The sequence below is a fragment of the Penicillium antarcticum genome, assembly GCF_028974205.1.
Source record: "Penicillium antarcticum strain IBT 31339 chromosome Unknown utg000005l_segment0_segment0, whole genome shotgun sequence".
In the NCBI taxonomy this organism is placed as follows: Eukaryota; Fungi; Ascomycota; class Eurotiomycetes; order Eurotiales; family Aspergillaceae; genus Penicillium; species Penicillium antarcticum.
This window is the reverse complement of record NW_026695303.1, coordinates 176,538-202,052: the sequence shown is the minus strand read 5'-3', so window position 1 is coordinate 202,052 and position 25,515 is coordinate 176,538. Positions and strand designations below refer to the sequence as shown.

Genomic DNA, 25,515 nt, shown 5'->3' with positions numbered 1-25,515 from the left:
AACTATCACAGATCAAATGGCCCTATAGGGCCTCTCTCTATTGGGTAAGGTCTAGATTGAGTTAAACAAATCAGAAACAAATCAGGGTGCCCACTAAGCATTACTAGGGTATTAGTGAGCACTCACTGAGCACGCCACCAATTAGTCATCATGCACGTGACCGAACCAGAGCATGCTCACTGATCCTGAGCCTGAGCGCCCTCATAAAGCGGCGGCAGCCCAGATAGGAAAGGCCCCATCCGGCAGACATTATCCTGTCTATATAGGTGCATATACACAACGAGAAGCTAGCCATACTAATAGCCCGCCCATGACGAGTTTTCACGTACATAAATCATGCACCTTGTGCGGAGGGAGATATGCGTCTGGGGTCACCTGAGCGCAGATCGCAAGAAAGTTTCTTCCTTTGTTTTCTTGCGCTACGTCTTGTTTAGGGTCAATGAGTCTTCGCTACAAATCATACACAATATCCAACGGTTGATTTCGTGTGCTACTGTGTCTTTTGGTGCTAAATTGAACCGATATATTCCCACTAATCTCAAATTGAGTATCTGTTTTTGCTATTTAAACATTGTCATCCATGTTATAAGTTCTCAAGACTGCTCAATTCCCAATTCACCAGTCCTTGGCGGCCACTTGATCCTCTTTTCCGCTCTGACATAGAGGTTATTGGGTCGAATTAACTGGAACAGGGGATCATACTCGATCGGTCCATCACCTTCTCGGAGGAATTTGTACCGATAAATCAACTTTGGAAGGAAGACCTTGATTTCCTGTAGAGCAAAATTGAACCCGATACACATACGCTGACCCGTCGCGAATGGGATATATGCTGCCTTGTGTCTGTTTTTGACTTCCTCTGTGTCCCAGCGGTCAGGGGTGAACTTGTGAGGGTTATCCCACAGTTCAGGGTTGTTGTGGATGTGATGCAGGGCCGGCAGAACAACGGAATCTTTGGAGATCTTGTAACCGCCCGGAAGCACAAGGTCTACCTTGGCGGTTCGGGCAGGCTGGAAGCTTGGGTTGTGGCGACGCTGCATCTCCTTGATGTACTTATCGAGGAAATCAAGTCTGTCGGTCACATCTGCAGTGATTTCGGTATTCTCGTCGATGCCGTTGTCAACCAACTCTTGTAGAAGTCTGTCTTGCATTCCGGGGTATGTTACGAGACCATAGATCAACCAGGACAGTAAAGAGCTTGTGGTTGTAAAGCCAGCTCCGGTTGTGACGAGCAAAGCCCAAATCAAGCTATCTTTAGGAAGCTTTTCTCCTTTGTTGTCGGTTGCACGAATAGCATAGTCTGCACAGATGTTAGCATCGAAATAGAAGACGGATCTCTTGTGAAATGTACTGACCGACCATATTGGAAGCTCTTAGCGCCGCATCTTGAAGCGGAAGGTCTTCAACTCCACCGCTCTCGGCTTGCTTCACTGACTCTCCAATAAGCTCTTCAATCCTAGCTTTGACCGTCCTAAGCCGCTGCGGATCACCAAAAGGCAGTCGACCGTACCAATCTCCCTTCGATGAGACTTTCTTGTTGAGGGAAAGAACTTCTGCAATCAAATGCACTATCTCATGCAGTTTGGAGTCTGGCGATGCAAAGTGTTGGAAATCCAAGCCAAGTGTGAGCTTTCCAACGGCCTGAGATCCGAGTTTCAGCATATACTGGTACACGTTCCATGCCTCGCCCCGTTCATCGAGAGCATCAAAGACCTCAAAGGAATGCTCCACTGTCTTTTGCATCATAGGCGCATAGTGGCGGACAGCCTTGGGTCCAAGGGCTGGCGGTAGAAATTTATGCGCAACTCTCCACTCAGGAGTGTCTGTATCTCCTAGGAAAACACCAGCGGCCTGTTGCTTCAGAGGATAAAGCGGATGAGCTGGGTTGATCTCCTTAGTGAAGAAGTCAGATTCGGCGAAAACTATTGTGGCGAGGGTTGGATCATTGGTAGAATAGATTGTACGTCCGAGGTTGGTTGTCTTGAAGATCGGTCCGTATTGTTCGAAAAGACGTTGATGATTGCCGAGATGATCAGGGTATACCTCGAAGAAATTTCCAACAATCGGCAAGCCCTTTGGACCCGGAGGTTCACGAATCGCGTGTCCATCAATGGTAATGGCAATGGGTGTCTCTGCCGATGTGATTTCTGAAATATCCTTCAACTCGTAGTCTTGAGCTTGGAAACCGATACCTATGGATAACGAGTCAGTTGTGGAAAGATAATGTAATCAGGATTATTACTCACCATTAGGCTCGACGACTGCGAAGTGAGCTGCAATCAGGTGCTGAAGATCCTCTAGACCACTCTTTTCGTCGACATCAATGTTCTTAGCAGAGGACACTGCCTCTCCAAGAAGATAAAATTGTTTTGCGGGCATTGTTATTTGGTCAAGTACTGAGCAGCTCAAGCAGCATATCCAGGCAACATTGCAAACCTTTATATCAAAAGAGTTTCACGCAAATAACAAGATGCCAGTGATTACATAGTTCGGGATGTCGCTTCCTCGGCGTGTGGGTCACCGTGGTCACAGTGGGGTTCCGATTGGCCTCGCATGTTTGACACTACCTCGGAAATCCCCACTGCAGCTAGAAAAGTTCCGAGGTACTTTGGTCTCCACTGTGAGATTGCAGTGACAGGCCGTCGGTGTTGCCACGGGAATCAATCGGCGATGAATGATTGCAGATCTGTTATTAATAGAATGAGAACTAAGGATAAGCCTCACCATGTGCAGAGACGTTTAACAGTTATGGGTGAAAGATAGGTTGAAGAATTAGCGCCATGATCTACGCAGGGGCTATCACGGAGTCTACAGGCTGAGTCTTGTATTCCATAATACGGACTGGCAGCAAAAAGACAGCGTGCTTTGTATGCTTCAGTCCTTTGTAGAACAACTTATCGCTTATTGATGGGAAGAGTCCAACTCATGTATGTGTATAGTTTAATCTTGATTGACAGTAATTGAGAATAGAAAACACCTGGGGCAACAGCTCTATGTACAAATATCGAAACAAGGGTAACACAGATGACCAATGACAGCCAGTCATCTTGAACAACTTAGAAGCAAAAGATCTGATCTGACATCTTTGCAACTGCACCAGGAGCTTCAAATCCAGCTGCTACCAAGCCCTTTTTCGAAGCATTCACCATACCCGGCGGCCCACAGAGCATGATCTTCGTATCAGGTGCTGCTGCCGGGAGTCTTGCAGCCATGACTTCAGGCGTGACATATCCTTTGCCGTAAGCCCAGTCTTCAGATGGATGGTCCAGCATGTACCAGAGCTTGAAATTCTTAGGATAAGCCCGAGCAAAGGTCTCTAATTCGCGACGAAGAAGAATATCCTCTTCGGATCTGTTGGCGTAGATCAGACTGATCTCGGTCGTATCCCGATCGTCCTCGCAAATTGCTCGGATGAGTTGATACATTGGAGTGATTCCGGTACCACCTGCGATCATGCCGATCTTCTTGCAAAGACCATTGTGATACTTCATTCCACCCTTCGGTCCTCGAAACTCCACCTTGTCGCCGACTTCAAGGGCCGCAAGATATTGTCCAGTGAGAAGACCATCCGGATAGCATTTGATGACCAACTCCAGTCTTCCAAGATCTAGATTGTTGGATGTCGGTGTGTAGGACCTCGAGACAGCGGCGCCGTTGACCATGGCTTTGATAGCAACATGCTGGCCGATAGGGAGTCCAATCACATCTCGTGAACTAGGAAGTTCGAAGACGAAACGAAATACGTTGGACGACAACTGGTCCTTTTTGACCAGCGGGAGCTTTTTGTAGTTCTTTGGCTCGAGGAAGCCTTTTGTGAGATGCGGATTTTGCTTTTTCACGGAAGAGGCTTTGATGTGTGGATGGTATTTCTCGAAACCAGAATCGATTTTGGTGAAGTTCGAGAGTTTTCTTCCAATCATGCCACCGACAGTTGCACATGCCAGAGTAGCAGCAGCAAATCCACTCGAAAATCCACCACGGAAGAAACTTGGGCATGGGATACGAGTGTTGGTAATTCTCCAAGAAGCCGGGGGATAGTTTGTGGCCAAGTTGCGAAGAGCGGAATGATCCTTGGTGGAAATGTAGATCACTGCAGTGGCAGTGAGTGTGGCAGCAAGTGCTGTGACTGCTTTTGTGGCTGATGATGATTTCTTAGGCGTGGCTGCGCTGGAGCTTTGCTGGATTACGCGGACGCTCTTCCGTTGAACGAATTCTTGCGCATCTTTGACAGTTCCGACTAGGTATGTTCCGAGGATCTCGTTTGCATCTTCAGAGTGACCGACATCTTCATAAGCCGCTGTCGCATCTCCGCCGGCGACATCTACCAGGACGTCCGCACCACCTGGGTGGTCTCGTACGTAGTTTGTAATGTCGTAGACTAGATATGTCAGAAAATTTGGAGCAAGTCCGAGGTTGAGAAAAGAATAGTACCTTTTCCATGAATTATGACAAACAAATCCGTTTTGGAATTATGAGCTGCCACTTCGCTCACGTTGAACTCTTTCAAAGATGACATTTTTATGCGGGAGGTGCAGGATTCACGACAAATGGTTTGGGACGCGGCACTGGTTCTGGGTCAAATGCATTTATATCATCGGGAATTCTGATTCAATTCCTTTTTGCTTCATTCAGATTGTCCAGCCAAACGGAGAGGGATTTCCATGCCAGTGCTTTCCCGAGGTAGACTACCTCGGCATCTCCACAGTACATCACACAGCAAACAGGTCCGCATCCAAGTAAGCATTGACATCCCGGATCCTTTCGGGTATGGCTTATCTCTTCTGCTTTCGCGGCCCGAAAATGGAGATCCCGAGCTATTGATCCCGAGCGGCTTTTGCCATTGTTTCTTCCTGGGCTCCATCAACGGAACCGTCGGCTTCCTTGATGCTGGTTGTGGTCTCGGCCTCACTGGATCTCCGAGGATGAGCGGCATGCTATCGAAGTCCATGGGAGATAAAAGGGAGTGGCTCCTGCGATCATCTGAAATACCGAAGAATTGAAATCTTGAATATCAAATCTCAATTGTGTCTCCCCACTTCTGTACGATTTGCTTTTCAATATGAAACCAGCTTGGCAACCACCACGAGACTACCAGAATCGCCCTGTTGCTGTTCTTGGTGCGGGTGTACTCGGTCGTCGAGTCGGTATGTATCCATATGACGCCTATCCGTTATATTTCAATGCTAATACGCTTCTCCATGCTAGGATGTATTTGGGCATCAGCCGGCTATAACGTTCACCTTCGAGACCCCAGCGAGCAGCAGCGATTGGATGGAATTGCATATATCCGAGAGAATGTTCAAGCATACAGCACGAAGACTGGAAAGGCCCCCGGGTCCTATGAGGCATTTGAAGACATGAAAGACGCCGTTACAAATGCCTGGCTTGTCATTGAAGCTGTTCCCGAGAAAATTGAACTCAAGATCGCCACTTTTGCAGAGCTGGAGGCCATTGCTGCTGAAGACTGCATCTTGGCTTCCAACTCATCCTCTTACAAGTCTTCCGAGATGATCAGCAAGGTCACAGATCAGACTAAGAGTCGTGTTCTGAACATGCATTACTATATGCCGCCTCAGTGTATGATCGTGGAGCTCATGACGGATGGACACACTTCTCCGGAGATATTCCCTTTCATGGTTGAACGCTCTAAGGAGGCCGCTACCCTTCCATATGTTGCAAGGAAAGAGTCTACTGGGTTTATTTTCAATCGGCTCTGGGCTGCTGTGAAGCGGGAGGTTTTGACTATCCTTGCTGAGGATGTTTCAGTCCCCGAAGAAATCGATTCTATGTGGCAGGAGATGTTCATCAAAGGAGCATCTCTTCCTTGCAGGATGATGGACAGTAAGTCATTCACCCCAATTTATCTCAATACGAGTAGTTCTGTCTAACCAATTCTCTTCAGATATTGGCCTAGACACCGTTGCCTTCATCGAGGGTCATTATGTACATGAACGTGGACTATCTCCAGAGAAGACAGTCGACTTTTTGAAAACCAACTACCTTGACCAGGGCAAGCTGGGAAACAAGTCTTCGCACGGCGGTCTCTATGCTCCAGGCGACAGCTCGGCTGCCACCAATGTCAGCCAAAGAGAGCCTGAGATTTTAGTCTTGGATGTAGGCCTCTCGGCTTCTACGCCTAGCCTCACATCAGGTCAGATTTTGAAAGTCACCGCCGACGGAAAGCTTCAAGAAACAATCTTGAAAGACCAATCTTTGCCTGACGGCTTGGTGGTAGACTCAACCTGCGGCCGCATGTTCTGGACTTGTATGGGAACCCTAGGCAATTCTGATGGAGCAGTCTACTCTGCCAAGCTTGATGGGTCCGATATCAAGGCGCTGGTAGCTCCGGGTGTTGTGAATACGCCTAAGCAGCTTGCTATTGATGCTGTCGCACAGAAGATCTATTTCTGCGACCGCGAAGGGTGTCGAGTTTACCGCTGTGGATTCGACGGCTCCAATTTGGATATCTTGGTTGACAACGTCGAGCGTGATGTCGCCGACTGGTGTGTTGGGATTGCAGTCAGCACAAGCCTGGGTAAGTTTTATTGGACACAGAAAGGACCGTCGAAGGGTGGCATGGGCCGCATCTTCTGTGCCGATATCACAACACCCAAGAACCGGCAATGCATTCTGAGTGGTCTCCCCGAGCCGATTGATCTTGAAGTGGACGAGAATTCTCACACACTTTACTGGACTGATCGTGGTGAACTTCCCTGGGGCAACTCATTAAACCGAACCAGCTTGGATGGAACCGGTCTTCCTCTGTCAGCTGATTCCGCTGCGAAACACCAGGTTATCACCAGGGGTCTCAATGAAGCGATTGGACTCAAGCTGGATGTTGCCAACTCTCACGTTTATCTCACTGATTTGGGCGGAACTATCTACCGCTGCGATCTGGATGGCAACCATAAGGAGAAGATCTACTCCGAGGAACAGCGGGCCTTTACCGGAATTGCTCTTCTAGGACTTTGAGCTATATGTTCTTTCATAGACTTAGACTTTCACAAATCAATGTTTCTCAAGATAACCCAATACAAAGGAGGTGTGTTTGAAGTAAACAATGCCGGATACCTCGGCACGGAATGACGTAGGCTTACCTCGGCTTTTTTCTTATTTAAGACTTCACTTCTTATCTCTCGGCATTCCGAGGACTCATCACAGTGGATTTGTCGGAATTGATATGTCTACGCGTCGCTATCGATCGGCTGCTGCCTGTCAAAATTGCAGGCAGCGAAAAGTCCGCTGCAGTGTGACGGTGACGGGCATTCCGTGTATAGGCTGTACACAAGATGGCAGAGAATGTCATCTTCCAGCAAAAGCCCAAACGTGAAGATCCATCCGTCATTGATGGAAAATTAGTACTGATAATATCAGGATGCGCGAAAAACATGCACGACGAACTGCGTCTGCAGTTAGCAGCCCGGTCAATGCGCACCCTAATGGGTTGACCTCTCAGTCGTCGACTACGGTGGATGCATTTCCAGGTGTCTCTCAGGGGCAGAACTTTACTCGGTCTCAAGTAGCTGGCGCGAGAAGCGTCTCTCATCCACCAGAATACCCTCGTGGTGGCGAGGAAGAGCAGACGGGTGTTGAAATCGCAACCAAAGTTCTGGGAAGTAACAACAAGAATGGCCAAGCGCCATTCTATACCGGTCAGTGAAAGGTAGAAAATTTGCTTTACATGTGACTCACCCAAGTGCATAGGTGACTCTCCTGGGTTTGGTGGTGTCTTCGATATATGTTCATCTCCCCGGCAGCCCATACATAGGCATATTCTACTCACTTCTAAAACATCGACCAATCTATCACCTGAAGATAAACAATACCTACAATACAAGGGTGTCTTCAATCTGCCTCGGAAAGAAACTTACAATGAGATTTTACAGGCATATTTTCATCATGTGCATCCTCTTACGCCAGTGATAGATGTCACCACGCTTCCACATCTATATCCATCTGGAGATAACCAGCAACATAACCTACTATTGTTGTGGAGCATCTGCCTTGTTGCGGCAAATGTGTGTTCGCAATGTCCCCTTAGATCAAAAATACAGTCCAACTAACGCAAGCTTAGTATATTTCGGCCGACACGTGGCGACTAGAGGGCTTTTTATCCCGGAAACATATGAAGGACACTATGTATTCACGTGCAAAAGTAAGTACTGTAGCTCTCAAGTCAAAAGTTTGTACTCACAGCAATTAAATAGTGCTTGCACTATATTGGGGGCGAAACAGATCACACGGTTCTCCTGCAATCAGCGCTACTCTTGACGTTCTACCACTCTGAAGCCGATACCCACACGGAACCATGGTATTGGCTTGGCGTAGCAATCAGCCTTTGTCAGTCAATAGGGCTGCATCGTTGCTCTAGTGCGGTCTGCGCTACTTCGCCTATCCCCGAGCAGCAACAGCGTCTTTGGCGTCGTCTTTGGTGGACTTGTGTCTTCCGAGACCGTTGGCTCAGCCTTGTAATGGGGCGTCCATTGAGAATCAATATGAATGACTGTAACACCATCATGCCATCAGCAGATGATATGCTCAGTGATTTTGTCGAATTACCGGAGTCTGCAGCATACGCCCCGAGAGACTTGCCGCAGCTGGCTGATTATTGGGTCACAATGATTCAACTCACTCAACTTTTGGGAGAGGTTCTGACTCTGAGCTATCAGCCGTTTGGTCCCAGTGCATCCTTTCAACAAGTTGAGGATCTTGAGCGACAGATTCTGCTTTTTCGGCTCCCAGGGAACCAAGAAACAGCATCAAGTTCACACGCAACCTTTTACTTGTACCATCTTGAGCTTCATTACCAGTGAGTCTGAGCGGCCTACCCGAAAGCTCTTCTAACAACCAAAAGAGCATTCCTCGTTACTTTTTATCGCCCGTTCATTACAAAGACACCCGAGGGGCTGCCTATACCTCGCCAGAGCTCCTGGCAAGCCCACGTCCGAAACTCAATTGATACTGCTGCACTGCAGACAAATACTGTGCTCGACAGTTTAGTGCGTGAAAAGTTGCTAGATTTCGCCGGACCTATGACGTGAGTACGGGTTTCCTTTGTGAAAAACATGTCTGACAGTCATTCAGACCACCACTGTTGGTTCCAGCCATGCACGTCCACCTTTTAAACTGCAAATCGCCGGATCCTCTTTCTCGGCGTCTAGGTCTCAACAAATTGGAATTGTGCATGATGGTTCTGGAGCAGATGCAACACACTCATCCATCCTCTTCATTGTTCCGAGGTATCTTTTTAGCAGCTGTTCATCACATTTTCCCAAGCTATGTAGCCCAATCTACCATACCAGAGCTGGCTACATCTGAATCTTCCCAGCCGCAGAATGTTTCGGTTGAAGACCCTATGGCTGGTATTACTATCGATGAAGATGCCATTGATGCGTTGATGGATGAAGTTTCAATTTTCAATTTTTGGGAGTCATTTAACAGCATGCAAACATGATCACACGCCGTTGTTGATGAAGTTGAGATACTTATATATAGATGGGATGTTTCAGAATAACATTATGTGATTGAAGATATCATCGGCCATTCTACATTATCTTCAGCTGGAAAAATGAAATCTCGAGTCATCGCAGATATTTTTGTTAGCAGTAGATTCATGTATAAAATCAAGCGAAATTTGAAGAGATCACGTGATAACCCTCATTAGTATAATACTCAGACCTTTGAGGCCAGGAGCTAATCATAAGGTGCGTAGTGCTCGAGAAGGCGATGCAGACTCGACCGAACCTCCCTAATAGGAAAGAACTCATTTACATGGGGGGCAGGGCAAGCCACGGAGCGCACTAAAATATGCAGTATATGAGGGGAGAATGAAAATGACGTCTGGTGTAGACGTAGCTTGTAACCAGTTTTTGCCCTAGAAGTGAAAAGAATAACTATGAATAAGAGAAAAGCCACAATGTCTCAACATCTGGGGCAAATTGGCCTCGGGATTCCGTGGGTTTTCGGGCTTTTGACCATTCATATGGACTGGAGCCGAGTCACGGTGCCGTGTTGGGGCCGATCTATCCCGATCTCTACTCGGTACAGAGAGCTAACCTGCTAAGAGAAGTGCGCAGTGCAGAAACAAGGCCCGACATCTGGTCCAATGAAGCAGACGAGCCCCGTGCATTTGCCCCATGCGCATCTAACCCCTGTGGCTCACCGGTGAAGTCGGGGGAAATGTGTAACTGGAGAAATGCAGGTATCCCCACACAATTTCAATGTCAAAAGTTTCGTGGCGTCACAATAAAACAGCAAAATTACGGGTGGCATGGGCGAAGAATACAATGTAGGTTGGAATGCAGGGAGGCTGCTTCCGGCGCACGACAAACACCTGCATATAATCAGGTAGACAAGCCCAAATAAATGTCCGATGCATGCGGAATACCCCGTATAAGCAGATAGAAACAAGTAGGGACAGTTAGGAACAGTTTATTTGCTTCGGTGAGCCCGGCAAATGTCAGTACTGCAATGGTACCTCGTCAGTGGTGGCTTTCGGTACGGCCGACCAAGTACTGCCAAGGTATCTGACCTCATCGACCCCCCCCCCGGGTCATCTTCGCCCGCTTTTCTTTTTCTTAACTTCTTCCCTTCTCTACCGCGCTGTACATACTTCCTATCCTCACTCCAGCCGGCTTTATTCTTCACCATGTCTTCTTCACTACTGCATGAGGCCACGCGCATTGCAGGCCAGTTTGAATACCCCGCGGAACAGGTGCAGCGCGGGGTTGCCGAGTACATCAAGCAATCCGATGAGGGCTTGGGCAAGGAGGGCACGACATTGAGCCAGATCCCTACCTTTGTGACTGCTGTTCCCAATGGCACAGAAAAGGTATGTCGGCTGATTCCTCGACAAGGACTGTAAACTAATCTTCGCGTCATAGGGCCTATATCTCGCCGTTGACCTCGGTGGCACCAACTTCCGTGTGTGCTCGGTTCTTTTGCACGGCGATACTACCTTCTCCCTTACCCAGTCCAAGATCCTCATTCCCCGCGAATTGATGGCCTCCGGAACCTCCAAGGATCTCTTCCTCTTCTTGGCCCGCCAGATCGAGTCTTTCCTGCGCATTCACCACAATGAGCACTTCGAGGCCCACCAGCTCCGTCGGCAGCAGGGCAGCAACGAAGAGGACCTGTTTGACCTTGGCTTCACCTTCAGTTTCCCTGTGCGCCAGTGCGGTATCAACCGCGGAACCTTGATCCGGTGGACCAAGGGCTTCAACATCCCTGATGCGGTTGGCCACGATGTATGCGCACTGCTCCAGTCTGCCATTGATGAGCTGAGCCTCCCCGTGCGCGTGGCTGCTCTTGTCAACGACACCGTCGGCACTTTGATGGCTCGTTCCTACACCTCTCCCGGCGAGACCGGAACTTTCCTTGGTGCCATTTTCGGTACTGGTACCAACGGCGCATACGTCGAGAAGACCAAGAACATCAGCAAGCTGAAGGACATGAAGGATGCCCACTTCGACAACTCCACTGGCGAGATGATCATCAACGCTGAGTGGGGTAGCTTTGACAACCACATGAGCGTTCTTCCTACGACTGTATTTGACGATGAGCTCGATGCCGACAGCAACAACCCTGGCGTGCAGATGTTCGAGAAGCGTGTCTCCGGCATGTTCTTGGGCGAGATCCTACGCCGTGCGCTTCTCTCCCTTCACCACAACGCCGACCTTGGCATGTTCAAAGCCAACAAGACCTCCGAGACTGTCCTTCCTGAGAAGTCGATGCTCTTCCGTCAATGGGGTCTTGACACAAGCCTGCTCAGCGCCGTCGAGGCTGACAGCAGCAAGGACTTGGTGGATGTCAAGACCGCATTGAAGGATCACCTCGAGATTGAGAACCCCAGCACCGAGGAGTGCCAGGCTGTCAAGGTCCTGGTTCACGCCATCGGTAAGCGTGCCGCTCGCCTGAGCGCCGTCCCTCTGGCTGCGATCCTGGTCCACACCAACAAGCTCGCCACAGATGAGATCGTCGACATTGGTGTCGATGGCAGTCTCGTTGAGTTCTACCCCAACTTCGAGGGCCATATGCGCGAGGCTTTGCGCGAGGTTCCCCAGGTCGGTGCTGCCGGCGACAAGAAGATTCGCATTGGCATTTCCAAGGATGGCAGCGGTGTCGGTGCAGCTCTGATTGCGCTCGTCGCTAGCAAGGATGGGGGTCTTGAGGTTCCCCGCGAGCCTTAAGTGCTTGATTTTTTTCATGCCCTTATGTCCGCCCTGCAGAACATGAATCTTCCTCCCCGCTGACTGGCGTTTTGCCAGCTGTTTCTCACCTTACCTCCGCCGACCTTGGAAACTCCTGTTCAACTCTCAATACCCACTCTCCCACCTCTCATCCATACCCATGGCGACGCTGTCAGCTGAAATCGGAATCAGAATTCAGATCTTGATAGTCGACTTGCCAACACGCAGGATTACCTGCTAGGTCCTGTTTCTCATCTGCAATCCGTTTCCCGCAACGATGTCACATTATGTTAGGCTTTTTCTTCGGCGTTACAGACGTTTTGCTTTAAGACCTTCCCGGCGTGGAATGGCGATATCAGCACATTGCATTGAATTAGGCTTCTGCACCTTTCAATTCCATTTCTTGTTCATTTTTACAATCAAAATTTTTCCTCAATCTACAAGATTTAGTCAAACATACATGTAAACTGCATTCAATATAAATATAAGATGAGAGTTTTGACCAACACTCAAACTAGTTAGTAGGCTCATATCCAATAGCACTAGGTCCCTGCACATAGTCAATAGGGCCAGCAGAAGACACAAGCACAGCAGAATGACCACCATTGTGCTTGGGATCAGTGCCAATAAAGTCATGAGGGAATCCAGGGTCAAAATTCTTCGCCGACTCCAAGAACTCAATCTGCTTATCCGTCAACCGAATGGACAATGCCTGAATATTATCGTGCAAATGCTCAATCTTGCGCCCGCCAACAAGCGGGAATACATTAGGCGCCTTGCAAAGCACATACGCTAACGCAATCGCAGTCACAGACTCAATCCCATGCTCCGCTGCAACCTTCGCCAAGGCCTCCGACATAACTCTCTCGTCCTCCGTCTGCTCACCACCCATCACATTGCGCAGACTTTCACCCTTCTTCTTTCGCTCTTCGAGCTGCTTTGCTGTCTGGAAGTGCCCGCTACCAAGTACATCCCATGGTGCCAGAGCCATTCCGAAGTACCGGGCCATAGGCAGGATGTCGCGCTCGAAATCGCGGCGCATCACGTTCCATCGGCCTTGGTAGACGGAGAAGGGTGTCTTGCCGTGTGCGCGGGCGTATGTGTTCGCGGCGGATACGACCCACGCGGGCGAGTCTGAGATACCGAGGTACATGACTTTGCCCTGCTCAACCAGGATGTGGAGGGAGTCCATGATTTCCTCGATCGAGGTGGTGTGGTCCCACCAGTGGAGGTAGAGGACGTCGATGAAGTCTGTTTGCAGTTTGCGGAGGGAGTCTCGCACGCTGAGGATCATGCTGCGCTTGTGGTTTCCGCTGGCGTTGGGGGTCATGCCTTTGCCGACTTCATGGCTGCGGTACTCGGTTGTGAATTTTGTGGCGATAACCATTCGGTCGCGGTTCTTGCGGGCTGTCATCCATTCGCCAATCCAGGCTTCTGATTGCTCGTTCTGGTAATTATTGGCTGTGTCGATGAAGTTGCCACCGGCTGCCACGAAGGCGTCTAGCAGGGCGAAAGATTGCTCTTTGTTCATGCTGCCCATGAATTGGCTCCAGGCATCACCGATTGACATGGCGCCTAGCTGGAGGGGTGAGACCCGGACTCCTGCTGTTGAGGAGAGGATGCGGTAGCGACCCAGAGGGGTCGCGGGCTCAGGGGCGGGTCTGAAGAGCTCCATTGTGATGGTAAATATGATAGTATGGTGTGATTGTAGAGTAGAATATGTTGATGGAAGATAGGATGCTGCTTCCAATGACGACCCTTTTATAGTTGAGCTCGTGTTAAATTACAAATGATGGTTCGGACTTAACGAGTCGGTGGAAACGCTTAAAGTTCTGATGACCGTACATGATGTCAGTGCCTATAGATCACTGTCGAACGATCTTCGTCAGCCAAGTAGCACATCTGGCTTCGTAATTTGTTGCAATTAGCTACAAGAGAATCTACCTTGATAGCTAACTTACCTTGGAGACTGATCCCATTTTGCTACTGTGAACAGTAAGTGTCTACCGAGTAGACTGTGGTCTTCTCTGAGATGCCTCTTTAAATAGTCCAACCGTGAGCATTATACCACAGACAATGAGCACCTAAATAAGCAACACCACGTCTAATGTGTATGGTATGTAGATGGACGTGCAGAACAAGCTTAACCCCAAACTCCGTTGTGCTCCCGTAGTACCCGTGAGAACTAGTCCCAACATGGTTAACCCCCTGTCATCAAGATTAAATCCGACTCCAATATGAACATCACTAACTCCTGTTTATATTCTAGTCTCTTCTTCAGCTCGGCCGGATTAGTCCGTGATTATCTGTCTATCCCTGTTGCGTCAACAGCGGTGTAACCCATTTAGTCATGTTCCTGTCTCTCGGGAGACTTCAGCAAGGGGCAGTTCACTATTCAAATCCCTCTGACCGCTGATTGGCCTACCATCACAACCAGGACTTGTACATAAATTTCTGCAGCAATCAAATAATGTTCTTTTGCGCCTTGCATTACTCCTGACTGCCTAGGCGGGGCAACAGCTAAACTGGATTTTCGACCGCGTTCAAGCGAGCATTTTGACTCAGTTTGTGCAGCTTGTCTGCCTCAATTGGGGTTGAGAATGGACATTACATGTCAACCTCGTATCTGTTTGCTACTCCAGACCTAACTAATCTGCAGCTGCACCTTGGCGGACTCTTCCACGTACCACATGGCATCTTGAAATACGATCCCAGGGTTGTGTGACCTGGATTGGCCCTTTTCTCCTTACTAGGCAGAACCCACTGATTCTTAATGCGACCTGTCCCAAGGGCAGTTGTGTTGCTAATCTTGGCTGTATTTGCCCTTTTAATGCCTGCAGGCCCCTCCCGTCCTTCTAGTCTTTCGTCCCAACTCTCGTTAAGCTCAATTTCGGGCATTGCTTGATTGTTTCTTGTTGGCTCTATAATTCGTTCGTTATGAGATTCTTCAATTTCAAATCCTCAAAGGAGGCCAATGTGCCGGACGCCAATGTGCCAGAGGAAACAAAGAATGCTTCTGCTACCGATGTTCGCCACACACCGTCCCCTTCTCCGGGCCAGACCTCAAAACCATCCAGCGAGAAAGAGAGCACTCTGGTTGATGAATCGGTCAGAAATTCCACCTATCATGAAGATTCCGAAAAAGAACTTGTCGCACCAAGTCCAGCCCCTACTCCGGAGCCAATTCTACACGAAAAGAAGGATTCCATCCCCAATGAAGAGGTTCCTACAGAGAAAACTCCCAAGGATGATGTTACGAAGGAAGATTCAGACAAGGAAGTAGCAACAGAGGAGAAAGATGCAGCCGAAACACCAAATGACGAGGAGGAATATCCGTCTGCGTGGAGATTGGCCTTGATCACTATCGGTCTCTGCCTCTGTGTTTTCTGCTTGGCATTGGTACTTCCACCAATATCCTTCGTATCTATATACAACTAACCTCAACCAGGACAACACGATCATCGCCACAGCCATTCCCAAAATCACCGATGAATTCAATTCCCTGGCAGATGTCGGTTGGTACGGTAGTTCCTATCTACTGACAACCTGCGCGGTGACTTTGACCTTCGGAAAACTCTACACGTTCTACTCAATCAAGTTGATCTACCTGGCTGCGCTTTTCGTCTTTGAAATTGGCTCGCTTGTCTGTGCCACCACCCCTACATCGGTCGGTCTCATCTGTGGCCGTGCTGTTGCCGGCCTCGGTGCTGCTGGATTGTTCTCTGGTTCTCTCCTCATTATCAGCAAGACTGTTCCTCTTGTGAAGCGACCTATCTATACCAGTCTGGTCGGATCGATGTTCGGTATTGCTAATGTCGCGGGTCCTCTGTATGTTGCTTCTATGTCCGTTGCTATGGGCTATGCTAATTTTTCCAGTATGGGTGGTGCCTTCACTGATAAACTCACCTGGCGTTGGTGCTTTTACATCAACCTGCCCATTGGAGCTGTGACGTTCTTCTTCGTGCTGTTCTTCTTCCAGAACCCTAAGCCTATCCTGACCAAGAATACCTTCAAGGAGCAGGTTAAAGAGCTGGACCTGCTTGGGTCGTTCTTCTTCTTGCCTGCTATTATCAGTCTGCTGTTGGCTCTGCAATGGGGTGGTACCAAGTATGACTGGAGCAATGGACGCATCATTGGTCTCTTCGTTGTGTTTGGTGTGCTCATCCTAGTGTTCATGGGGATTCAGTACCGCGCCCAAGACAAAGCCACTATTCCTCCTCGGCTGATCAAGAATCGTAACGTCTGGGGTGCGGCCTGGTATTCCTTGGCTCTTGGTGCTGCTTTCTTCGTGATGACCTACTATGTAAGATCTTCCCTACTTTGGTCGTCGGGTGCAAATCCTAACTTTCACAGCTCCCCATCTGGTTCCAGTCGATCAAGGGCGCAACAGCTCTCAAGTCAGGAATCATGAATCTACCCATGATCATCGGAGTCATTATTTTCTCCATTCTGTCCGGTGGTCTCGTCACTGCCTGCGGTTACTACACACCATTCATGATCGCCTCATCGATCATCATGGCTATCGCCGCCGGTCTCCTAGCTACGCTGGAGACAGACTCGAACCACTCCAAGTGGATCGGCTACCAGGCCATGTTCGGTATCGGTATTGGCCTGGGCATGCAGCAGCCCATGATTGTCGCTCAAGCCGCGCTCAAGACTGTAGATGTCCCTAGCGGCATGGCTATTGTCATGTTCGCGCAGACTCTTGGTGGTGCTATCTTCGTCTCGGTCGGACAGAATGTGTTCCAGAACCAATTGCTTCAGAATTTGAAGATTTATGCTCCGGATCAGGATATCGCAAGGCTCGTCTCGGCTGGTGCTACTATGTTGCGCTCTGTTGTGTCTGGCTCTGATCTGCACAAAGTTCTCGTCGCTTACAATGCTGCCATCACCCAGACCTTCTATGTCACTGTTGCGATGAGTGCGTTGTCCCTGGTTGGTCCCATCTTTGTTGAGTGGATCTCTGTCAAGGGCAAGAAAGTAGAGATGGCGGCCGTGTGAGGTTATCCAACCACGAGTGACATCTTCTTGCATATTCTTCTCTGTCTACTCTTTCCTTTTTCTTTTGCGGGTGATCTACGGTCTATTCTGGATGCACACTGCATTAGATCATATGCCTATACCTCTCTAGTGATTTATGATAATTTATACGTATATTAATGTCAATCAAAATAGTCTTCTTCTTGCCTGATCTATGTTAAACCGTTAAAATACAAATGAAAATGAAGTACGCGTTAAACAACCGCATATAGACTCAGATAGACACCCCAAATTACCCCACAGGCACTCCCAAAGACAACCCGCCGGTCCACGGGAATAATCGTGTACATTAGAATAGAGACAAGAGGCCGGTATTTGAGACGAGCACTCATGATAGGTCGGAAATCCTACTATAGTCAGTCTCGGACATAAAACGCACTCAGGGAGCAAGCAAGTAGCTTACCTCGATGACCAACTCCCATATTCTGGGCAACGCCTCCCCTTGAGAAGATTGATCAAAACAACAAATAAAACAAGATTCGTAACCGATGCAACGGTCTGGTCGAAGAAGAACTTCATGATGAAATTGCGGAGTCCCGAATTCTGGACGCGCGGTGCCCATCGGACATGTTTCTCTTTCTCTTTATCGTGACTCGGGAGTATTTCGTCCTTACTTGAGCCGGTGAAAAGAGTGAGCCATGCTCGAGGCGAGAAGATGGCTTTCCATGAAAGAGAGCGGACTGCGCTAGTGAACTCGGCGCGTGTCGGGAAGCCTGGGTACCGCGCTTCCAGGGCGCGTTGCCAGTAAAAATTAGGAGGCACAATGATTAGGCCATAAGTGATAAATTGAATGAATGCGAGTGCGTTGAGATGAAAGGGTGCCTGGGCGATGGGTTAGAACTGCGGTTACTGGGCTTTTGTTGACTGACTTTGCTGTGGCGCTGGTCGATCAGCTGGGCCAGGACGTTCGAGATGGCATTAAGGAGAGTTGCCTGTACAAAGGTCACAGTCAAAGGTGAGGGCATATTGAAGCCCCTTGATGGAGTTCATGGAGTGTAGGTCCTGAGGTTGAAGAGGGTTTGATGCCAAGACGCGCAACCGTGTCCTGACAGAAACACTAGTTCCCCTTGTCTCATCTGTCTACTTTCTATCTCTCGACATGTTACATTTGATCGCTAAAATAGGAAATTATGAAAGCATGAAACAGTTCAATCGTTCTTATGTATTTACTTTCGTCGGAAAACTACATTGGGCCCATTCTTGGCGCTGGTGAAATGATCCGTCAGCGCCAAATGCCCATCAACCTCGCCCTGGCGATCAGCCAACGACATATCAAAGAGGAAAACCAAGCGCGCCAATGTCAACCGCATCTCCATAAATGCCATGCTCTTGCCGATACACCCGCGGGGTCCAATACTAAACGGACAGAACGCGTGGCGAGCAGTCTCAATACCTTCCTTGGTCGTCTGCCAAGTTAACCCACCGCTAGTACATGTTTCGCCTTCAATCCAGCGCTCGGGGAGGTAAGTTCCTGCTTCACGGTAGTATCTTTCCTGTCGGTGGATGGAATATGTCGGTGTTCCGCAGTCTGTACCGGCTGGCAGGAAAACGCCGTCGACGACGGCTCCACCTTCCATCACCTCGCGGGGGATTGCGCCTGGGACCGCTGGTGCGAGACGGAGTGCTTCATCAATACAGGCCTTGAGATAGATCAACTCGTTGAGCCGGCTGCTGGTGATGATCTCTTCGACTTCGCAGAAGGCGCTGCGCACTTCGGCGGTCAACTTGGCCAGTGCGTCTGGTCGTCGGACGAGGTAGAAGAGAGTGGCTGCCAAAGTGGTGGAGGTTGTGTCACTTCCTGCGATCATGAGCACGTTGGATTCTCCCCATAGCTCAGGCGTGGTGAGTCCATTGCCGGTTTCTGGGTCTTTCGCGTTCAACAGGTAGTAGAAGAAGTCCTTTTTGGCATCGTGTCCAATCTGGGTGCGTTCTTTCGCCCTCTCGTTGGCTTCAACGCGCGAGTTCATGATGAAGTTCCATCGGTCGCGTGTCAATTTGCGGATGAAGATTTGATCCAGACCCCATGTGTCGAGAGGCATCCATAGTCCACACTACACCAGTCAGATACAGTTCACAGGGACAGTTTGACAACAGAACATACCACGTAATGTCTGTTCGCAGCGCGATCCACTAGTCCAACCTTGTGTCTCTGAGAATCAGAGACAAGCATATCGAAACTCTTACCGAAGCAGAGCTCGCCCATAACATCGTACGAGAGATAGCTGAACCAATTTCCCATATTCTTCACGTTACCCTTCTGGTCATGTGTCTCGAAATTCCCATCATAGCCGGCAAGAACTGAGCAAAGCTGACGCACGTGGAGAAGCATCACATCCTCCATGCCCTTGAGTGCATTGTCCGAGAATGCCTGGCTGAGAACTCGTCTCTTGCGGCCGTGCATGGTCTTGTCGATTGCATTGTGGGTGTTATACACCCCCTTGATGGCTGGGAATGCATTATAGAAATCTGCCTTCTGTAGCCGCTTGCCGTGTCCATAGATGTCGTGTAATCCACGGTCTGAGTTTACGGAGACAAAGTTTGGTGCGACGCGTACGTGTGTCCCGTATTGCTGGTGGAGATCGTGAAGCCATAGATGGCGGTCACCCTTGAGGCCATGGTAAAGTTGGACCCAGGGTGTTATGGATGCGAGTACGGGGCCGTCAATGCGGCGGAGAGGGTGGATGAAGCGGTTGTACAAAGAGTAGGCGAGTGTCTAATATACAACGCGTTAGTGTTTGAGATCTAGATGTGTATTAAGGGTATAAGTGGCTTGGATATACATACAGCTAGGGCCAGAAGACCAGCTATCCCTCCCAACACCCTTTGTAGGGACATACAGTCCAGCAATGATTCAACGAGCATCTTGGTAATGGTTTGTTCGACCAAACCTCTAAACGTCGTATTCAAACTGCTTATATACTTCCGCGCCGAAGATACCCGCGCCCAGCCGAGTAATCGATGACGCCGGATCCAACGAAGCAAATTGGGGTTTCCAATGATGATTTGCTCATTTCCAAGCGGGTAATTGTTCTTTGACTCGGTTATAGGCGGGTGTTGGGGTTACGGCTACTTGCATGGGGTTAGTGCTTATACCTCAAGCTCGTCCACTTAACCGCGGGGAAGCACAATTTATGCCTGGTACTTTTGCAGTCCTCGTGTTTCTCTTTGAAGAAACTCATCTTCTGGCTTCAGCTTATGTGCTCATGTCCAAACGGTGTGCTCATCTACAATGCAACGTATGTGTACCTTTTTTATTCTGGGCGAAGTCCGTCGTCATTCCCAGTTTCGGTACGGTAGTATCCTTACACACGTTTAAGAATGTAACTAGCCCAATTAGGTAACTGATTGTGTCTCACTGTGTGTCTAGAATGTTTGCCTATGTTTTTTTGGTTTGAAGTGCCCGTCACACACACACTAGATTCTTATCTCTGTCAGATATTCACATTGACATATGGTCAAGGATCTTGATTGGACCTGACTGCGCCAGTCAAATAGCCTCTTGTCAACGCATAATGAAAATACATATTCGAGCTCGGTCAGGTCAGACACTAGGGCATGATCTTGAGTCCTTTTAGATCCTCATTCAAGGCCTTCGAAAATAAGCAACAAAGATGCGAACAAAGAACGACCAAGTCTGATAAAACGAGACGTCAAGATATCCAGCAAATTGTCAGTAATCCTTCCGATCCCCATTCGACTCCTCCGCTTTCTTTCTTGTCAGGGTTTCAAAACCAAGGAACGCCAAGGCGACGGAAATAGACAGCTGTTGGCCTACTTACTAGAAGGAGGGCGCGGCCAATCGAATTTATATTCTAGGAGAACTTCGCCTGTTATCACTTAGACGGAAATGGCTACAACGATGGTCTTAGGAATTTTCACGTCCCCTTAATATGATCTTATTGGTTCACCCTAGATACTCGAAAATGGACAAAAAAGATTGAAAAACAGAGACGAAAAAAGAGAAGCTAAGCTTAGGGTTCGAAAGAGGTATGAAATAGTAGACTCACCATTGGGATTTTGCATAGCATTTGTCAACTACTTCTGAGCAATATTACCAAACTGGTACTCCCTGCTGCAACTTATGGATATGTTCCTTAGACGTTACGGGAAGTTTGGTAGCAAATTGCTGCCGTGCTTGATTCTTTCATTTTGCTTTCCCCGTCGGTCTATCTAGCAATCCCTCGACCGATCCCTCCAGACATCCAGACCCCTCGACTACCTTCTCTTGCTATTGTTCCGTCAATCACTGGAGACAAAGTGATCTTATTAATTTGTGTAAGAAAAAGGAATCTTGTTCTGTTGTGATACCTTAAATGAATCATAAGTCCTTCCACGCCCATACCCATACAATCCAAAAATCCTGAATCGGTGAGAGAAAGAGCCGTTTCCAAGTTAAATCCGACATTTAGCCGCATGCTTAGGGGCCGCGGAAGTCGTCCGAATTGCAGGTCATAAAATTGGCTTGGTTGGTGGATCTTGTAATTGTGTGGGTGGTTTCAAGCTTGCAGACACAGCCACAATGCCAATGCTGCGGAATCTTGGCTTTTGGCATTTTCAGTATGAGCCAAGACGGAGAAACAGAATCTAGTAAATGTCTTTTATTCCGGTGAAACGGTCGTGGAATACATTCTGGCCGAATTTGGACCCTGCATGTATGCAACAGGGTTCCTAAATGTGCATACAGCACTATAAAATATTGAGTAATTTTTAGACATAAACATCAAGGCGAGTGTAGCGTTTCGTGAATGTTTTGGTCCTACTGGCCTCGCCTTTTGGTCCTTTTTTGCTCAGTTTGATTGCCACTATAGTTATACCTTGGCATTGGCAAGTATGAGCCAAGACGAAGAGCTAGATTTCAGAAACACCCTATGTCTCCGCGGAATGCTCAGCATAAATTATATTCAGGCAGAACTAGTAGACCTCGTGGCTTAGGGCATTTGCTTTTGGCACTATCACTACAGCTATACCTTGGCATTTGCAACTTTGACCCCAGACGGAAAATTAAGGGATCGGAAATGTCTTATATTCCCACGAAACGGTCGAACTAGAACGCATCCTCGCCACATGGGACCTGGACCCTGCGTAACTAGTGAGAGTCATGGTGTGATACATCGAAACTATCCAGTCAAGTCGTCGAATTTCTTCACAGATATTAAGGAGTCCTGCAGTACATGCGACAGAGACCGTCAGCACTATCTTGTTATGAACTATTTAGGTATAAAAGGGCCCTCGTTGACCTTCGATCTGATCAACCAGCAGCGCCATCAGCAATCATCATCTGAGCAAAATGCACTCCTGCGCTATCCTCCTCGGTCTCATGGGCCTTGCCAGTGCCCAGAGCCTTAACATTCCTTCGCGCGTGGGTAGCATTGTCTCTTTGCCTTCTCCCAGTGTGATCTCAGGCAGTGTTGACCTGGGTAACCGCGAGTACGATCGTGGTCGGGCCTGCAACAACGACGATGATACCGGTATGTCCATATTAAATACAAGTCGGAAGAGCTGGAGCTGATTGAATAGGCTCCGACAACGCCGTGTTCATCTTGCAGGATGGAGCATCACTGAGCAACGTGATCATTGGAAAGAACCAACTCGAAGGCATTCACTGCAAGGGATCTTGTACTCTGACCAACGTGTGGTTCCGTGATGTCTGCGAGGTAAGTTTCATATCTATTCTGGTTTACTCATCCTAATTGATACCCTATGATAGGACGCCATTTCCATCCTCGGATCCGGAAACGCCCTCATCAAGGGTGGAGGTGCTCAAGAGGCCAAGGACAAGGTTGTGCAGCACAACGGCAAGGGAACCGTTACCATTGATGGGTTCACCGTCGTGAATGCGGGAAAGCTGTACCGATCTTGCGGCAACTGCAGCAACAACAAGAGCAAGAGTCCACGCAAGGTTGTGGTCAAGAATGTCAAGGCCAATAATGTGAAGACCTTGATCGGAATTAACTCCAACTACGGCGATACCTCCAGTGTTAGCAACACTTGTGGATCCGGCGTCAAGCATGTATGCGAGGAGTTTGAGGGAGTTGAGAAGTCGGCTGGAAAGGAGAGCCCGAAGCTGAGCTCGACTGCCTCGTGCAAGGGACAGTCATCTCTTTCTTCTTGTTAAGTGGTGATCTTCTGAAACACAGTTTCGACAAAAAAAAAAGGATTGAAGAGACATGAGCAGAGAGATGTATCAAAGAGGGGCACGAGAGAGTATGAGGAGGTTGGCATACAGATAGCAACAGTAAGCCTTAGACGTATATATCAATCCATGGGATGTTGGAAAACAATGTCAGAAACCCCAAAGCTCCCCGACAAGTAACTTGCAAGCCGATCGTCGTATCTATGGAATTACTCTACTCCAAAGTTTCCCATGCTGAGGCTTGCGGCAGTACACCGTGGCTGTATGAGAACATATACTACTTTCTGTGTCATTGCGGGTTATGGGTCGAAATATTCCAATCATTTATGCACTGTATCTGTAAAGTGACTGAAGTAGACACAAGTGGCGGTTATGCAGCTAATTATGCATAACAAACACCCGACTCCACGGCGGTTTCTCCAGGAATCTCCGCGATCACCGCCGTTAACCGCGAATGATCAGATATCCGCTCCGAGGGCGGGATCCAGAATGCGGAACGGCTATGGGGTGCCTTGATTGTCTCAAGGGGTATCGAGGTACTACACTAAAACTGGTCTCTAAGCCTGGAACAGGCATTGCAGAGTCGTCCGGGTCGTGCTTGTAACTTCTTGGTTGAGCCCGTACTAAAGAGCGTTGACGAACTAAATAGTGTGTCCGTGTACTCCACCATCAAGAATCCACTGCTCGTTGTCGTCATTGTCATCTTGGACACGTCGCCAAGTCGATTTTCTTTCAGTCTGCTCCACTGCTTCGGGCTTCTTCCCTTCCGGGGCCTTCCAAACAGGCCGCAGAAGACCACCGGCTGCAAGAAGCGGGTTTCGACTGAAAGCATGCTCACCTCGTGGAAGCTCTGTGGCAGCTTCTTCGGCGGGCTCGGGCTCACTGGCCTCTGGCGTTGAATCTGCCGCAGCATTGTGATACACACGACGGACCTTGCCACCCTTGATATCCAGACTCATGACTGTCTTTTTCTTCTCCCACTCAGGGCGGGCCTTCTCCTCCATTTCACGTTGGATGCGCTGCTGTTTCTTGAGTGCTAGTGCGCGTTGAACTGGGCTCATCCACAACGTTGAGGCGACATTTGGTGTCTCGAAATCAGCTGTTTCGTCGACAACCTTGGTTCTGCGGGCATTCTGGGCTTGGAATTGAAGCAGCTTGTCGCGGTGAGCCTTGGCGGCATCCAGTTTACTGGGAGACGCGGAGCCGGCATTGGAGGTAGGCCTAGGCCCTCCTTCGTGATGAACACCTTCATTGTGCACTCGCATCTTCTCTTGTCCCCGCTCAGCCCGTAGTTCTCGGATCATATCTTGCACTTCCTCTGCGGAGAGCAGTGGTGTGCCGCAGAAGGAGCATGGCTGTAGGCCCTCGAGCGAGCAAATTATCTTCCCGCAATTCATACAATTTGGAGCTGGATCGAATAACGGGTGAAGAGAAGCGTAGCAGGTGCATTTTCGTCGTTCCTCCAGTGTCGGGTTCGTCGATAATTCCAACGCAGCGATGGCTGCGGTAAGATCCGAGATGTTATTTGTCGTCAAAGCCGTACCCTTGTTATTTGATCCAGATCCAGTCTGTCGTGATGATTTGCTTGTTTTTGATCGTACGTTTGGCAGCATATCCGAGATTGTAGGACCGTTGGCTGATGGCGGCGGCTTCGGCGCTGATACGGGCAAGGGAGAGGGTACACGCGATGATTGTGAAGAGGAAGGCTGAGATGGCGTGAGGCTTGCGTTTGGCCTGCGCGAGGACATATAGTCCTCCTCTTCTGCTTTCATGTAGCCACCTCCAACGTTGCCGTAGTTGTCTGGGCGGCGTGGCGGACCAGCGCTGTGCAACGGGGCCTTCTTTTTGCCCTTCTTAGCTCCCGATGTTCGTGGTGCATCTCTGCTTTGGGTCGTCTGGCTTGGCGTAGTCTGGGGAGATTGCCGGGCATCGCGGCGCGTGTTGAACGAGCTTATGAATTCGAGGGCGGCGGGGGAGTCACCGAGGAGGTTTTTGAGGTGGTCGGCGCAAGCCTCCTTGGAGAGACTAGCGGCATAATCGATGACCTGCGACAGCGACTCCTCATCAAGAGGAAGAAGCTGGGAGAGGCGAGGAGTTGCCCATGCGCTGAGATCGGCCATGTTGTCGAATGTCGAAGGGTTCAAGTGTCGAAGT

General features: G+C 49.1%; 11 protein-coding genes across 11 annotated transcripts; 5 read left to right on the top strand and 6 right to left on the bottom strand.

The window, feature by feature from the left end:
• Positions 1-593: 593 nt before the first annotated feature.
• Positions 594-2,379, bottom strand: N7508_004736 (cytochrome P450; the record flags this gene model as incomplete). Its single annotated transcript, XM_058462802.1, has 3 exons — positions 594-1,300; positions 1,356-2,192; positions 2,247-2,379. The coding sequence occupies 3 exons, from the start codon at positions 2,377-2,379 to the stop codon at positions 594-596; spliced, it is 1,677 nt and encodes a 558-aa protein (XP_058319280.1).
• A 677-nt stretch (positions 2,380-3,056) lies between these two features.
• N7508_004735 (uncharacterized protein) lies at positions 3,057-4,516 on the bottom strand (the record flags this gene model as incomplete). Its single annotated transcript, XM_058462801.1, has 2 exons — positions 3,057-4,378; positions 4,432-4,516. The coding sequence occupies 2 exons, from the start codon at positions 4,514-4,516 to the stop codon at positions 3,057-3,059; spliced, it is 1,407 nt and encodes a 468-aa protein (XP_058319279.1).
• A 543-nt stretch (positions 4,517-5,059) lies between these two features.
• N7508_004734 (uncharacterized protein) lies at positions 5,060-6,972 on the top strand (the record flags this gene model as incomplete). The annotated part of the gene is made up of 3 exons (XM_058462800.1): positions 5,060-5,144; positions 5,206-5,841; positions 5,903-6,972. 3 exons carry the CDS (start codon positions 5,060-5,062, stop codon positions 6,970-6,972), a joined length of 1,791 nt encoding a protein of 596 aa, XP_058319278.1.
• Positions 6,973-7,375: 403 nt separating this feature from the next.
• N7508_004733 (fungal specific transcription factor domain-containing protein) lies at positions 7,376-9,454 on the top strand (the record flags this gene model as incomplete). The annotated part of the gene is made up of 6 exons (XM_058462799.1): positions 7,376-7,652; positions 7,705-8,018; positions 8,075-8,155; positions 8,208-8,809; positions 8,855-9,037; positions 9,085-9,454. The coding sequence occupies 6 exons, from the start codon at positions 7,376-7,378 to the stop codon at positions 9,452-9,454; spliced, it is 1,827 nt and encodes a 608-aa protein (XP_058319277.1).
• Positions 9,455-10,648: 1,194 nt separating this feature from the next.
• Positions 10,649-12,188, top strand: glkA (glucokinase glkA; the record flags this gene model as incomplete). Its single annotated transcript, XM_058462798.1, has 2 exons — positions 10,649-10,831; positions 10,884-12,188. The coding sequence occupies 2 exons, from the start codon at positions 10,649-10,651 to the stop codon at positions 12,186-12,188; spliced, it is 1,488 nt and encodes a 495-aa protein (XP_058319276.1).
• Positions 12,189-12,702: 514 nt separating this feature from the next.
• On the bottom strand, positions 12,703-13,863 carry N7508_004731 (putative aryl-alcohol dehydrogenase Aad14; the record flags this gene model as incomplete). The annotated part of the gene is made up of 1 exon (XM_058462797.1): positions 12,703-13,863. The coding sequence occupies one exon, from the start codon at positions 13,861-13,863 to the stop codon at positions 12,703-12,705; it is 1,161 nt and encodes a 386-aa protein (XP_058319275.1).
• Positions 13,864-15,125: 1,262 nt separating this feature from the next.
• N7508_004730 (MDR family MFS transporter) lies at positions 15,126-17,189 on the top strand (the record flags this gene model as incomplete). Its single annotated transcript, XM_058462796.1, has 4 exons — positions 15,126-15,587; positions 15,637-16,016; positions 16,065-16,491; positions 16,542-17,189. 4 exons carry the CDS (start codon positions 15,126-15,128, stop codon positions 17,187-17,189), a joined length of 1,917 nt encoding a protein of 638 aa, XP_058319274.1.
• A 367-nt stretch (positions 17,190-17,556) lies between these two features.
• N7508_004729 (uncharacterized protein) lies at positions 17,557-18,193 on the bottom strand (the record flags this gene model as incomplete). The annotated part of the gene is made up of 3 exons (XM_058462795.1): positions 17,557-17,575; positions 17,632-18,050; positions 18,098-18,193. 3 exons carry the CDS (start codon positions 18,191-18,193, stop codon positions 17,557-17,559), a joined length of 534 nt encoding a protein of 177 aa, XP_058319273.1.
• A 201-nt stretch (positions 18,194-18,394) lies between these two features.
• Positions 18,395-20,090, bottom strand: N7508_004728 (cytochrome P450; the record flags this gene model as incomplete). Its single annotated transcript, XM_058462794.1, has 3 exons — positions 18,395-19,279; positions 19,330-19,941; positions 20,013-20,090. The coding sequence occupies 3 exons, from the start codon at positions 20,088-20,090 to the stop codon at positions 18,395-18,397; spliced, it is 1,575 nt and encodes a 524-aa protein (XP_058319272.1).
• Positions 20,091-22,515: 2,425 nt separating this feature from the next.
• Positions 22,516-23,343, top strand: N7508_004727 (pectate lyase; the record flags this gene model as incomplete). The annotated part of the gene is made up of 3 exons (XM_058462793.1): positions 22,516-22,696; positions 22,746-22,882; positions 22,936-23,343. The coding sequence occupies 3 exons, from the start codon at positions 22,516-22,518 to the stop codon at positions 23,341-23,343; spliced, it is 726 nt and encodes a 241-aa protein (XP_058319271.1).
• Positions 23,344-24,002: 659 nt separating this feature from the next.
• N7508_004726 (C2HC5-type zinc finger protein) lies at positions 24,003-25,481 on the bottom strand (the record flags this gene model as incomplete). The annotated part of the gene is made up of 1 exon (XM_058462792.1): positions 24,003-25,481. One exon carries the CDS (start codon positions 25,479-25,481, stop codon positions 24,003-24,005), a length of 1,479 nt encoding a protein of 492 aa, XP_058319270.1.
• Positions 25,482-25,515: the final 34 nt, after the last annotated feature.